We start from the raw sequence: 14212 nt of genomic DNA, 5'->3' as shown, positions 1-14212 counted from the left end.
CCCAAGCGAGGGACTCCCGCTCGACGCTGCCCAGGTAGATGCATGACATTGAGTAGTATGGCTGCAACCCGACGAAGTGAGCTGGAGAATGTGCAGGCGATGATGAGATATTACGGTGACGTTTGGCTGGTTAATAAAGCTTGCCTGCCACAGGGCTCCGAAGGTTTTAGGCACGAAAGGGGGGCTCTGGGCTGCTTGCGGCCTAGCTCGCGGTCCGGCGGAACGAAATTCAGTGCCAGGGATCGTCCGTCTGTCACTGGATTGACGCCTTCGTCTTGACGCCATGCTTGAAATTTTCATCACGTCCCCCGTCAACATCCACCTCCACCAACCCCAAAGCTCCCCTCCAGCCTCACTCACCCCCGATCGTGCTACATTTGCTCGATCATCTTCGTTTGTCGACACCTTCGACAAATCCACCCTTCAATGCTGGCCCGCCTCTTCCCGACTACAACGCGTATCATTGCTCGCATGGCTGAATCCGCCCCCTCCCCCACCGCCGGTGCTCCTGCATCCAGGTAAATCTATCTCTCATGCTCATTGAGGCTCCCGTCGCGCATCCCAAATCTTGATGCCCAGCACTTTTCCGTGCTCGTGCGACAACCGCGCTCCGCGTCTCAACATGCTTGGGGCCTTTGCTGCCACGTTCAGGCACAGCGCAATCCTTCCTGCCCAGATGTACTTCTATGGCCAAATCTGCGCCATCCCATCGCATTTTGGGCGCATGAGTAGAACTGTTCGATCATCACACACTAATACAATCACTTCCAACTCCAATCTCCTTCCTGCCATCTCTACTGCTCTACTACGTGATGCTAGCGCCCCCGGCCTTGCCGGATGTCCACATCTTCTGCCGCTGTGAACAATGAGAGTTAAATTTTGTCGCCAGGTCATTTTCGGGTACCCCTGCCGCCAGGACGACCACCATCTATGTCGGGTGAGTCGAGCTCCAGGCATCTCGCACGGGAGCACCCACTAACCGATACCAGCAACCTGTCATGGTCCACCGACGACCAGGCCCTTGCGCAGACCTTTGAGCGGTTTGGCGACATTGAGAAGGCTGTCAGTGTTTCACTGCACCATGAGGGGAATTGAAGCGACAAGTGCTGACCCAACGCCACAGACCGTTGTCATGAGAGACGGCAGGAGCGCTGGCTTCGGCTTCGTTGACTTCAGCGATGACCAGGCCGCCAAGACTGCCATCGATGAGATGAACAACTCTGAGTACGTCCATATAACACCAATGGCTGTTGATCTCTCAAGAGACCTCTCCCATCGTACTTTCCGGGCCGTATGCTAATACGTCTTGTGGCTAGACTTGATGGACGTACCATTACCGTCCAGGAGCGGATCCAAAGGTCCGGTGGCTTCGGCGGTGGCCGGGGACGTGGTGGCGGCTTCAGCCGAGGCGGACGTGGTGGTTTCAACCGTGACGGTGGTGGTGGTTACGGCCGCGACGGTGGCTACGGCGGCCGCGACGGTGGCTACGGCCGCGACAACGGATACAGCCGTGGAGATTCGTACCGCGGCGGCGGACGTGGTGGCGGCTGGGGACGTGACAGTGGCCGTGACAACGGCTACTCTGGTGGCAATGGCAGCCGGGAGGAGCCTTACTAAGGTGCCTACGAGGGAACGAGGAAACGATGTGGCCCTCAAGACCGACGAGCTGTTTAGGAATGCGCTGCTGATGTTGTCTTTGGGGCGACAATTGTTCTGATACATTCAACTGCCGAGTCTTATTTGGGCTGATACACTCTGGCCACAACACAACTTGTTATCATTGTCTTCTAACGTTGGGTGGAAGACTTGTGCTCCTTTACTCATGACACATACATTGTCACTCGACCTGCTTCATCTGATACTATGCAGGATGAGGAGGAACATGTTCTACGCTGGAATGCCGGTTGTCATGCTCAGAGGAGCACAAGGCTGCGTGCAAGGAATTCCTGGCTGGATGGTCTGCCGGGACGGTAGGCCTGGCAATGCCACTAATGCTGTTGGGCATTGATCTATCCTATGGGACACTGCCTTGAGGAAGCGAACACGCCTAGCTATTACTAGGTGGACGAGTAGCTGGCTGGCTCTAGACATAACTGTATGACAACAGACCGTCTTTGGCCATCTGGCATACATTGGAACTGAGAACTGCTGTTGTATGTCAACATGGACGGTAGCTTTATCATCGCTAACTTTGCAAACATCTACTTCTTGTATTCATCTTCAATGTGGGAAGGCATTCCATCATATCACCTTGGTCCTTTTGGGGTTTCACCAACCCGAGTATCACATCAAAGATGACCTAGGCTGTCAAAGGTACTTGGGTGCCCCACTCTCTGCATTTTAGCGCCATTCCCTGTTTAGTGGGTCTCAGCATGTGAGATGGCAGGCAGTAGATGACTACACTGTAATTTGGTAGTCTATCTGCAATGTACGCTCGCTGGCAGGCTGACCAGGGCATCCAGGTACGGCTGCCACACCCTTGCAGCTGCTTTCCTCGCCCCCAATTCATGGATTCATGCCTGTCACTGGCTCGAGACTGGCTACTGGAAGTGCTGCAGCAGTAGCGAGCAGGAGCTGAGCAGTGCTGAGCAGGGCCGACTGGGCAGAGAGGCATCGCAATCCAGATCCCAATTCGCATCCCTGGGCTAGGAGGTCCGGCCTGGGTTTGGGTCTGTTCGCGCGCCGCCAACTGAGCCGAGCACTGAATCCCTTTCTTCCACCTTTTTGACTTTTACCCCATCCACGAAACCACCTTGCGTCTTGCGGCAGGGCTCCTTGACGTTCTCAGCTTTGTTACGTGCCCATTATTCTTTTTCATTTTCTACACCCAGAAAGGGGGCGACACTCGGTCTGCTGCCTGACCTGCCGTGCAGCCCTGGTTGCTGAGTTTTCTCAGCTCCCGACCCTTCATCAGCTAGCCATCCAGGCAGCCAGCCTGTCTTCGCACCGCAGAAGTCAGATTTCTCCAACGTCACTGGAAACTGGGCCCAAGCAATTTCCCATTCGCCAGCCGCCAGTCCCCAGCCGCCGGGCCAATACTCTCCCAAGCCTCCCTCCCTGCCTCCCTCGCTCCCAGCCGTCGCGTACCCCGACGCTTGACGCGCGACACCATCGCGACATTGCCTTCCCTTCATCGATCCACCCATGAAAGGTGTCATTTGCTGCATCAGGAAAGCGAGTTATGATGGTTGGAGGGCGGTGGAAGTGGTGAAGATATAGCTGTCGGCTTTGGACACGATGACTCGCCCCTCGAGTGCGAGCTTCGCGCAGTTCTTCCCCGCGGCTCCAAAGGCGGCCAGGGAGAGGGCGATGGAGCGCGAGAAGGCGAAACAGGAAGCTACAGAGTCGCCGTCGTCTGCCCATCTGGACAAGGCCATAAATGGTCACCAAACCCCCAGCGCGCGACAAGACGATCCTGCCACCTCGAGATCCCGCCGGGACACCTCAGTATCAGATCCATCGCGAACACCCGCTGATGATATCGACAACATACCAAGGGACATCCCCAACACAGTTGGCTCGGAGACCTCGAACACAAGCATGGCGTCCTCAATGACGAACGGTTCATTGCGACCCAACGGTATTACCGCCCCCAAGAGCTCATCCTACTCTCATCTCACCCCTTTGACGACCATCGACTCGCCGTCAACGGCCATAAACTCGCAACCTTCAAAGTCAACCTCACGCAACATCTCATATTCCGACAAGACCAACGGATCCACGATGAACCTTGATGGCGCCTGTGAGAAGAACCCCACGGTGGACCAGGCCGGCCTCGTACATCGCGTACCGGCTCGAGATCCTTCACTTCGCATTCAAGTAATCAAGTCTATACATGAGCCTTCCACCGATCGATCGTCGCGGGACAAGAAGAAGCCAAAATACAAGGAGTTTGGGTTGGTACGTACACATCATACACTCGACCCGGCAAAGGGGAGCGTCATCTTCTGAGTTTTGAACAATCTGGCTAATAAGTTACTGTGTGAACAGGAAGATGACGCTCCCCCTCCAGCCGACCCGCGACTTGCCAAGGGCAGTCGCCTCGACTACATCAACGTCGACTACCACCTTCCCAAGTCTCGCTTGCGGCAGTCGCCCTACAACGTGAAGCCGTACCCATGGGACTCCAGGACGTCTGTTGGGCCTGGGCCGCCGACCCAACTGGTGGTCTCTGGTTTTAATCCCCTGATCACCTTCTCCAAGGTTGCAGCCATTTTTGCCTCATTTGGCGACGTCGCAGAAAGCAGCAACAAGATGCACCCTGAAACCGGCAGCTTTCTGGGGTTTGCTACTTTTCGGTACAAGGATTCGAAGCCAAACCGCTCACGGCCTCACCCAGTCATGGCCATTGACGCTGCAAAACGCGCTGTTCGAGCCATGAATGGGAAGAAAATAGAGTCTAGCGTCGTTCGGGTGGAATTTGACCCCGAGGGCAAGAAGAGCCGGCGCATGTTGGAAGAGGTCTTGCACAAGGAGCGGGAGAGGTCGCAGCCCCTGATCACGAAACCCATACCCACGGCCCCCAGGACGACGGGAATCATTCCAGGACCGCCTCCGACGGCGCCTAAAGGCCCTGCTGCGTATCGACCGACACCCGAAGTGCGGCCCTTGCCCGTCGCGCCGCGGGTATCGACCCTGATCGAACAAGTACCGGTTGCCACCCAACTCAAGAGCGAACCGTACATCTTCGTCGCCCACGAATTCGTTCCAGTCATGCCGACGACAATTGCGCACATGAAGAAGCGGCTGAAAAACTACCGGTGGGAGGATATTCGCGCCGACAGGCTTGGATACTATATTGTCTTTCGAGATTCCTCATTCGGACGCACCGAAGCTGAGAAATGCCAGGCGTCAGCAGACGGTACCGCATTCTTCACTTACAACCTCAATATGAAGCTGCACTTGTTTGGGGCCGAGGGCAAACCGGCGGTGAACTCGACGTCGCTGACATACAAGCGGCGAAGTCGCAGCCCGCCCCGCCGCCCGGTCGCAATCGAGCCCCCGAAGCGAGATGACAAGGAGCGCGCAAGGAGGGAAGACTTGAGGGACTTGGAAGATGAGAAGCGCGAGCGAGCCAACAATTTTGACCCGGTCAAGGAAGCTGCTGAGGTCGTGCGACGAGAGATGGTCGAGCACCTCATAAAGCATATTCGCCAGAAAGTTGCTGCGCCGAGTCTGTTCACGTTCCTGGACCCTGCTAATCATGCTGCCAAACGTCGAAAATTTGGAATCGAGGATCCAGCCGGGGCTAAAACACCTGCCTTCCTTTTCGAGGACACGGAAGAAAAGTCTCCTGCGAGCACGCCCAACTCACGGGCGGACCCGATCGAACGGCGTACAAAACACCTCGATGTCACTGCGCTCCCCCGGATTCGCAAGGCAAAGAAAGGCAGCCTCATTCGGAGACCTGGGTTTACGGACCCATTTGCTCGAGAGCGACCGAACTCGCATCGGCCAGCGTTTCGTTCTCTGCACCATCGCCTGCAACACGCCGAAAGTGATGCGGAATCTGAGGACGAAGTGGAGAATCGTGACTCTCTGGCGAGAGACACTGAGGAGCCCGAGTCTCGGCCTCGCAGTCGCATGAGTACTGATGAAGACGCAAAGGATGACTTCGGACAGTGGGGTCCTGCCGAGGATGACTCGATGACCGAGGCCAGCCTGGCACAAGACGGGCCATTGCCGCGTATCAAGAAGAGAAAGCTCGACCTGCAGGTAGAGACTGCAATCAAGCGTCAAAAGAAGAGCGACGAGGAGCTATTCGGGGTGACCATTGATCACATTGAGACCGAATACCCTCTCCGGGACGCGTCTGAGGATGTTGTCTTGGACGACGCAGACTCCATGGCGGTCAATATGGATGACTCGTCTGTAGCTACGCAGGAACCGGTGTCCAAGGCTGCAAAGAAGGCTCTGAACAAGCCCAAGAAGAAATCCAAGAAGCAGCTGTTTGAGGAGCGTGAGGCTCTCAAGCGACAGCAGGAAGAGATCTTCGAAGAGGAAGCCGAGAAGAAGTCTGAATCTCTCCATCAGCCCACACCACCTCCTGATCCAGATTTCAAGCCCACCCCGCCTCCTGAAGACCCAGATAAACCCTTGCCAGATCCAGCATTATACCCGGAACATGTCACCAAAGCTCTCGCCCTTCCTGCCAATTTCAAGCTCGACATCGAGTCTATGCGACCCATGCTCCCTGGGGATGGTGACCAGCCCAACGTGACGAAGCTCAAGAAGAAGTTCAATGTGGAAGACATTGGCGACCCACAGGCGTGGATCTGGAAACGAGACCGCATCAGAGAGCTGAATTCATGGGATGGCTCTGGGGAGATTGTGGGCATCGGAGGCTACTACGTGCCGAACCCCACAGGCTGCGCACGCACGGCAGGCATCAAGAAGATTCTCAACTCCGAGAAGTCCAAGTACCTGCCGCACCACATCAAAGTGCAGAAGGCTCGAGAGGAGCGTGAGAAGGCTGGTAAAGGCGGCAAGGTCAAGGGTGCGCTTGCTGAGGTTAGCAACACGAGAGTTGCACCCGACCACGTTGCCTCCCAGAGCAATGCGCGCGACACGCGCGCCAAGCAGCGTGACCACAACTCTTCCCTCGAAAAGACACAGAAGGTGTTTGGGCAGGCGTCGGACGTATTACGCTTCAACCAGCTGAAGAAGCGTAAGAAGCCCGTCAAATTTGCCCGCTCCGCCATACATAACTGGGGCCTGTACGCCATGGAGAACATTGCCAAGGACGACATGATTATCGAGTATGTCGGCGAGCAGGTGCGACAGAAGATCGCCGATCTCCGTGAGCAGCAGTACACAAAGAGCGGCATAGGCAGCAGCTACCTGTTCCGGATCGATGATGACACCGTCATTGATGCCACAAAGAAGGGTGGCATTGCGCGCTTCATCAACCACAGCTGTGCGCCAAACTGCAAGGCCAGCATCATCCGCGTGGAAGGGAGCAAGAGGATTGTCATCTATGCAGAGAGGGCCATCGCACAGAGTAAGTAAATCTCCGGGCCTTTGGGTTTGAATGATCTTGTTACTGACGTATTCCTTGCAGACGAGGAATTGACATACGATTACAAGTTCGACCGCGAGATGCGCTCGGAAGATCGTATTCCCTGTCTGTGCGGCACGCCAGAGTGCAAGGGCTTCCTCAACTAATCCTTTACTCTTCCGCAATGTCAAGATAGTCAGCCAAGCACTTCGCGGTGTTTTCTCAACATACCCTCAGGGAGAACATAGCGACTTGTTGGTTGCTGGTATGAGTGGCAGCATTGATAGGTGGTTGTTCTTCACGCGCATCTGTTCTCATCCGCTGGGTTAGAGGTGTGGTTCTCTTCTGGTTTCTGGTTATATACCTGCATTTACTGTTGGCTTTGCATGCCAGTGGAAGGGGGGCAAACAGGCAGTGCCTCTGGGGCAACGCAAGAAGGCCCCCAGACGAGGAAAGAGAGACACGTCCAATCCCGTTGAGGGGGCTTAGGAAGTGCTGGGAAGGGGGAGAAAACAATTTGGGCAATCAGGTGAAATACGTAATCCCAACCTCACCCAAGGAAAGCTAGGACGCCCGTGCTAGAGAACGGGCAGGGTGTCCATCCAGCAAGTCCTCGGCCAGCCCAGAGTGATAAAGTTGAGAAGAGGAGAGTTGCAGGTGCTCACAAGGAGAACCTACCTAAAAAGATAATGTGGACAATTCCAATAATCTGCATGTCTTTGCCCAATGACTCGATGTTTTCCACGCTTCACTTTGAGACGCCAATGGTGACTGTCCATGGTGCACAGTAAGATAATAATACACAAATCAACAATGCGCGTGGTATATGACATGCTTGAAGCCTCAGCTAACGTGTGCTGATGGTACGCTCAAATAACGAGCCATGGACTGACAGTAAGACATTCTCAGAAAGCTCTGGCCATGCTTATCCTGCTCATGCTGTAGTCGTACCTCTGAAAATACTCGCTTCAAGGCGACATAAAGAGCCGTCCAATCGGCCTTGGGTATCACCCTGAATCCTTGACTTTCAACCCGAGGAGGCGTGAAGGCCCTCCTTCATGTCCATACCGATCCGCTGCCAACCCATAATCTTCCAAAACGCCAACCCGACTTCCAAAAGAACATACGGTGTGATCAAGGGCTCAACTGGAGCTGAAAGTCGTCCTCATCGTGCTCGATTGCACCGAATAGATCGTCAGCGCCACCGCCGCCGTTTCCAAAGAGATTGCCACTCTCGTCCTCGTCTGGCCTCGGAGTCACATCAAAGATGGAGACGAAGTCAGGCTTTGGACTCGCGTTATCCTTGGCGTAGGACGCCGGCGTGACGGTCGAATCACTTGCCCCGCTCGCTGTCCTGGAGAAGACACGCGACCTTGCTTCGGATCTGCTGTGCACGTGCTGCTGGTCCTGGGCAGCGCCGTCGTGGAGGGCCGAGGAGGCGCTGCGGCCTTTGCTGTAGCCAAGAGTGCTTCTGGAGGCAGCCAGGCCTGCTGTTGAAGAGGGCCTAGGCCTTGAGGTCACGGCTGCTGATGGCGGTGCTGGCCTGGCCCTGGTGGGCTGCATGAAGCTCGGCAACTTGCTCGCATTGGTAGCTGCAGCCGATTTGGGGGGCAAGTGGCTTTCGCTGAAGGTTCGTCGTAGACGTTGTGGATGTCGTAGGCGTCTTGCCCGCCATCCCCAATGCTGAAGCTGCCCGTCTTGAAGCAATAGTTGGAGGGGCTCTCGTTGCGCCAGGTCGAACGAGAAGTTTGTCTGTAGCCTCTAGATCCTTCACAGGCACCACCTTCTTCTTCTTAGGAGACTCCAGAAGTCCCAGGTCCCACTTGAAGCCCTGCTCCATGTCCTCCTTGATTTTTGCCTCGGCCTCCTTGTGGCGCCTCACCCTGGCAGCCTCCATCTCTCTGTCGAGCCTTGTCGTCCCATTCTCATCCTTCCGATTGTGGTAGTATTCGAAGTGCCCCTTAAGACGGTTCTGAGGCCTGATTCCATCGAAGGTAAGGACGCCATCTGGCCAGACATCGGACTCGTACGGGAGGGGCTCTGGAGGTGGTGCATTGGTGTCCGGTTCCGTGGATAGTGGATCGGAGGTAATGTCTTGGAGGATTTGCAGCTTGGAGGAATCCACCTTGTTGGCTGCTGGCTTGGGCCGAGACACGGTGGTGGGTTTAACTTGGCTTTTCTCAATGTCACCGATGGCAGGAGTCTTGCCAATGGCCTGCTGCCTCGCCTTGGTGTTGGTTGTTTTGTCCCCTAGCACTGGCCTCTCTGTCCGAGGTTCTGCTCAAATCTGGTAAGCAACCATATTGATGGTGATCATCCCACCTGCAACATTGGTTTCTGGAGTGTTCGCTTACCTGCAGGGGTCTGCCATTGTGCCCTGTCGCCTTTTGTCTTGTTTGTGAGGATGCTCTTCCCTCCCAGTCCACGCACCACGTTCTCATCATTAAGGGGAACCTTGAGAGGTGTCTTTGGGTATCGAGCTCCAGGAGTCTTTGGCTGAAGGGTCCTGGTTGTGCCGTGCTGCTTGGTGGCTGCATTGGCCTGGTGGATGGAGACCAGGTTCTCTTGGTCTTGGTGTGCTCTCAGCATGGTGAATAACTGTAGTGCAAGGCGCGATGTGGGGAAATTGGTAATCTCGAGACACAGAGCCCTTTTAATTAGTTGCCTTCTGATTTCGCGCTGGTTCCGTAGGTTTTAATTCCGATGGTTGAAGAATACGGTGCACTGTGTGCTCTGTGTGGAAAAGGCGAGGATGGGACATCAAATTCATATTGGAATGACAAGTTTGGGATGTTGACCGTGTTGTCACAGCAACATCCAGGCAAGGCGGGCTCAGTGATTACTACATCGGACCCCTGGACCTGTGGAAGGATGGGCAGACAGGCGGCATTTGGTTGGGGTCACAAGCCACGGCAGCAAAGGAATGAGCAGGCGGGCAGGCAGGGTGTGGGCAAGCAATGACGATCCCTGCTCATGAGGGGGCCAGGCATGGGTAGGTACGGTGGTACTTGCGCAGGGTGCTCTTTCAACTGGGTGGTCTAATGAAGAGAAAGAAGCCCCCTAGAAGGCCAGCGAATCGGCCAGGGGGATTACAGAGGGGCAGCTGTCAGTACTATTTCAGACCTCCACCAGACCTCCTCCCAGACCAGTCTGTCACCTTGCCGTGGTACTAATACCCAACTGTCCTGTCGCCAACCTCCTTTCTTCTGCTCCAAGTCCATTCCATCCACCGCCTTCACCTCCGTCTTCCTACTTTTTTTAGCCTTTTAAATTTGCTGCCTTATTCACCATGGATCGCATCAAGGAGGTAAGTGTGACTGACTGTTGAAAGGGGGGGAGCTTGGGGAGGCGGGGGCTCCTGCTGCCGATGTCGTGGTCTCTGGCTGTGTCTGTGTCTGTCGCTGTTGCTTGGTGTTGGTGTGTCACCTCTGCTGCCCCTCCAATGCTATATTCACTCGTGGCATATCGGTGTCCGTTTCACTGCAGGCCTTCACTGCAGGCCTTCACTGCATCGCGGTGACAAAGGCCTGGGGCAGCAGAGCAACCAACTCGGGGCCAGCAACACGCAACACGCAACCTTCTTTGACTTGGCCCATCAGCACACCAGCCTCAGCGAAGTCTTCCCTCCAGATATCCTCCTTCCCTACAAACATATCATTGCCATTCGAGAAAATAACCGTCAAGATGTCGATACTGAATTCTGTCACGCAGAAAATGAACCAGCTCCGTCTGGAGGCCGACGATTCCGCCGCTAAGGTCGAGGAGCTCCAGTCGAAGGTCAAGACGCTCGAGCAGGAGAACCTGTCCAAGGAGCAGGACATCACCTCCCTGCAGCACAAGAACGGCCTGCTGGAGTCTGAGGTCGAGAAGCTCGAGACCGCCATTAAGGACTTCAAGAAGGCGGCCGAGGACGGCACTCAGCACTCCACCACCAACGAGAGTCTCACCCGCCGTCTCCAGCTGCTCGAGGAGGAGGCCGAGGAGGCCGACAAGACGCTGCGCGAGGCCAACGAGAAGTGGGTAGCCCAGTACTACACATTCAAGTCACACGATTATATGACTTGGAGGTGCTTGCCACATTGCCTATTTCCTTTGCTTCCTGACCAGCCCGTCCCTGCTCGATTGCCGCTGAGGCCTATTTGTTCGTGGACAACCGCTGATACTTCGTGCTTTGTTCTCTAGGCTCCGGCAAACCGATGTCAAGGCTGGACACTTCGAGCGAAAAGTCCAGGCCCTCGAGTCCGAGCGAGACCAGTGGGAGTCCAAGTACGAGGAGATGTCCAAGAAGTATGCAGACATCAAGAAGGAGCTGGAGGAGTTCCAGGCCGAGATCGGCAACATCTAAGATGCGTTGGGAAGGGGATATTGCCAGTACAGTTACCTTTGCCGGATGTTTGCTGCGGAGTCGTATCGGGTCTCTCGTCTGCGCGGACGGAACGGGGGCTCGTCATTGCAACCGCGCGTTATCAATGCACCCCAGTGAAGGATGTAGCATTCTTGCGTTTAGGAGAGGTGTTCTCACGGATGCACTTTAGACAATGGTTGGACTTGGTCACAGCACATCGCGTTGATAATGGAATTTGTTGATGTCTCGACAACTGTCAACGTTCTCGTGGCTCGGGTATCAAAACTGGTGTGTGGCCGGTATCCCAAGATGCATGGCCACGCCTCGACATGCTCTAACCTCTTGACTTTCTCGCCTTGTTCTTCCTGTTCGTCATTTGCCTGACGACTTTTGTCTCGTACCTGAATTTCTTCTTTTTCTTCTTGGGGTGGTCTTTCCTGCCCTCACTAGACGTAGCGCCCTTCGCATTCTTGGACCCCATGTCGTCCGCTGCGCTGTGTTCATCGCTGTCGTCGTCCACGGCCTCCAGTTCCGATTTGTTATGCAGACCATCCCGGTCCACGCGGACTGCCTCCACCTTGACTGTTGTGTAGAGATCCTCATCGATGTACTCCTCCTCATGGTCCACAGCCTCCAGGGCTGGCGTTTGCGGAGCCTCGTCGAATCCGTTCCAATCATCTTCAACCTTGTCTGAGCCGTCCGTCTCCGACTCTTCTTGGTCCGAGCCCAGGCCGGCCACCCGCGAGCCCTTCATGATAGCCTCGATATTCTTGACATGTTCCTCGACCTGCTTTTTCCTGTCTTCTCGCAACTGTGTTGATCATGTCCCTCGTCAGCGCCAGCCCACGCTCCACATTCCACCCCCTTAAAGGGGACCAGGACTCACCTGCTTGCGGAACTCTATCTTCTCCTCTCTCGCCCTCTTGGCAGCCTCCTCCTGCGCATGCTTCTGCCTCTGGACCTTCCTCTTGTGGAACCCCGTCAGGTATTCTTGCCTTGCGGTATTGTCGAAACTGATCTCCTCGACAGTGTGCGTTGCCTTGCGCTTTTTCGAGGGCGGGGGAAGTAATGACTTTTTCGGGCGTGGTTTGGCGAACATGTTGGGCAGTGAGGACAGCTGAATTATGCTGTGTAAGCAAGTGGACGTCTGGGAAGGAAATATTACAATTCGGGAAATTTTACTTTTCGGTCTGCCCTGGACCCCTGAACATAAGCTGCAGCCGCCTATATTTTAGTGACGTGATACGCTAACTTTGGATACTCCCCGACTGGGATGCGGCGTGCGCGGCTCCAAGCTGCAGCTTTGCTGGGCGGATCTTGCCGACGGCAACTGAATCGAAGGAGCTGCTGCGACGAGCTTCTCCATCATCAACATCATCATCACCTGGGCTCCTGTCTGTTGTCTGGATACATCGAAGACCTACAGGCGGCGCTTACTTCCCACTAAATTCACTTCTACGGTTGCCACCTCGGACACGATGCGTTTCTCGACAACGACAGCCAGCCTGCTGGCTTCTACAGCCGCCGCCTTCAGCGACTCTTCACCCCTTGTGCTCTTCTCTACGTCCAAGTATGCCCACCGCCCTTGATCTTGACGCCTGTCCTCGTGTGTGCTGACAAGCCCTACTGTTAGACTTTCTATACCAGCCGGCGAGACCTCCCAACTTCAATCGACATCCCGCGCCTTGCACACCACCCACGACATCCTGGCCGGCTGTCCCACAAGCCGCTACGTGCTAATCGGCCAGCCCAACGTGCACGCTTCGGACCTGCGGAACCCCCAATCCGGAGTATGCCACTCAGCGAACCTGTGCTCTTCCGTGGACGAGAAAGCTGTACAAGGTCGCTATGATGTTGCCGAGGTCATAGGGGATGATATCAGCCTCGACGGCCTGAGCAACTACATCAAGGCCGCCTGTGCGGAGCAAGGGAAGAAGGATGGGTTGACGGTCGAGGAGCATCGCCTGGAGGCCTTGCCAGCTCAGAAAGGCGAGGCCAGAGCGATAAAGCTTGCTGAGAATGGTGTGCAACCCCCTCTCTGTTCATGAGCTGGAAACACACATGACTGACAGAAACGCAGACGTCGAGATCGGCGATATCCTCTCCAGCACGCAAGCCGGCGGTGATGACTACACAGTGATCTACTTCTCGTCCCCTCACTCATCTGCCGTCTACGAGTCCGAATACGTCGAGTCGGCCGCCATCCAGATGGAGCTGAAGAGACAGACGGGCGACATCGTCGAGCCCCGGGCGGCGGGCAACGCGAGCGACCGCTCTGCGCCCTTGTTCGTCAAGTACCAGTTCTTCACCCCGGGCATTTTCATGGGTATAGTTGCTCTGATTATCATGCTGTCCCTCCTCTACGTGGGTTTGTCGGCTGTGGCAAGCCTGGAGGTCTCGTATGGCGCTTTTGACAAGGAGAATGGTCCAGCCGCGCAGAAGAAGAACTGAGCAAACTGGCTGGCGATATCAGTCTGCAAAAGGCTTGGGAGTATGATGTGGAGAATGCGGTGGGTGTTTTGTTAGCATAGTGATGTATCATCTCGGGAGTTTAGTTTGCTTTTGGGCTGGTTCAATATTGTTCATCCGTAGAAATGGAATGGTATCAAGGAGTTCAGAGACCGCTCCCTCTCCAATGCTTCCAGTCTCGTGGGACCATTTAACGCCCATTTGCCCCAAAGTCTTCCACTTTGATGCCGGTGTCGAGGCTAAGTTTTGGTATTTTCCTTCCTGAACGCCATGCCAATCCATACGAAACCCCATGTCTTCGTCTTCCAGCCTCAATGGCCTCTCAAGAGTCCCTCGTTGGCCGAAGACTGTCATGCATCCCGTAAAATCTGTCTAACCAGCACTCTCATCGCCCATCATTC

General features: G+C 55.3%; 6 protein-coding genes across 6 annotated transcripts; 4 read left to right on the top strand and 2 right to left on the bottom strand.

The window, feature by feature from the left end:
* Positions 1–930: 930 nt before the first annotated feature.
* Positions 931–1617, top strand: INS49_014427 (uncharacterized protein; the record flags this gene model as incomplete). Its single annotated transcript, XM_043175118.1, has 3 exons — positions 931–1062; positions 1124–1224; positions 1317–1617. The coding sequence occupies 3 exons, from the start codon at positions 931–933 to the stop codon at positions 1615–1617; spliced, it is 534 nt and encodes a 177-aa protein (XP_043020075.1).
* A 1620-nt stretch (positions 1618–3237) lies between these two features.
* On the top strand, positions 3238–7164 carry INS49_014426 (uncharacterized protein; the record flags this gene model as incomplete). Its single annotated transcript, XM_043175117.1, has 3 exons — positions 3238–3900; positions 3991–7000; positions 7061–7164. The coding sequence occupies 3 exons, from the start codon at positions 3238–3240 to the stop codon at positions 7162–7164; spliced, it is 3777 nt and encodes a 1258-aa protein (XP_043020074.1).
* Positions 7165–8131: 967 nt separating this feature from the next.
* INS49_014425 (uncharacterized protein) lies at positions 8132–9586 on the bottom strand (the record flags this gene model as incomplete). Its single annotated transcript, XM_043175116.1, has 3 exons — positions 8132–8445; positions 8519–9274; positions 9352–9586. The coding sequence occupies 3 exons, from the start codon at positions 9584–9586 to the stop codon at positions 8132–8134; spliced, it is 1305 nt and encodes a 434-aa protein (XP_043020073.1).
* Positions 9587–10681: 1095 nt separating this feature from the next.
* Positions 10682–11342, top strand: INS49_014424 (uncharacterized protein; the record flags this gene model as incomplete). The annotated part of the gene is made up of 2 exons (XM_043175115.1): positions 10682–11064; positions 11180–11342. 2 exons carry the CDS (start codon positions 10682–10684, stop codon positions 11340–11342), a joined length of 546 nt encoding a protein of 181 aa, XP_043020072.1.
* A 334-nt stretch (positions 11343–11676) lies between these two features.
* On the bottom strand, positions 11677–12441 carry INS49_014423 (uncharacterized protein; the record flags this gene model as incomplete). The annotated part of the gene is made up of 2 exons (XM_043175114.1): positions 11677–12153; positions 12229–12441. The coding sequence occupies 2 exons, from the start codon at positions 12439–12441 to the stop codon at positions 11677–11679; spliced, it is 690 nt and encodes a 229-aa protein (XP_043020071.1).
* A 379-nt stretch (positions 12442–12820) lies between these two features.
* On the top strand, positions 12821–13793 carry INS49_014422 (uncharacterized protein; the record flags this gene model as incomplete). Its single annotated transcript, XM_043175113.1, has 3 exons — positions 12821–12912; positions 12976–13364; positions 13423–13793. The coding sequence occupies 3 exons, from the start codon at positions 12821–12823 to the stop codon at positions 13791–13793; spliced, it is 852 nt and encodes a 283-aa protein (XP_043020070.1).
* Positions 13794–14212: the final 419 nt, after the last annotated feature.

The sequence above is a fragment of the Diaporthe citri genome (genome assembly GCF_014595645.1).
Source record: "Diaporthe citri strain NFHF-8-4 chromosome Unknown scaffold_8, whole genome shotgun sequence".
In the NCBI taxonomy this organism is placed as follows: Eukaryota; Fungi; Ascomycota; class Sordariomycetes; order Diaporthales; family Diaporthaceae; genus Diaporthe; species Diaporthe citri.
Note: the sequence above shows the minus strand (reverse complement) of the source record. Positions and strands in the feature narration are given on the sequence as shown.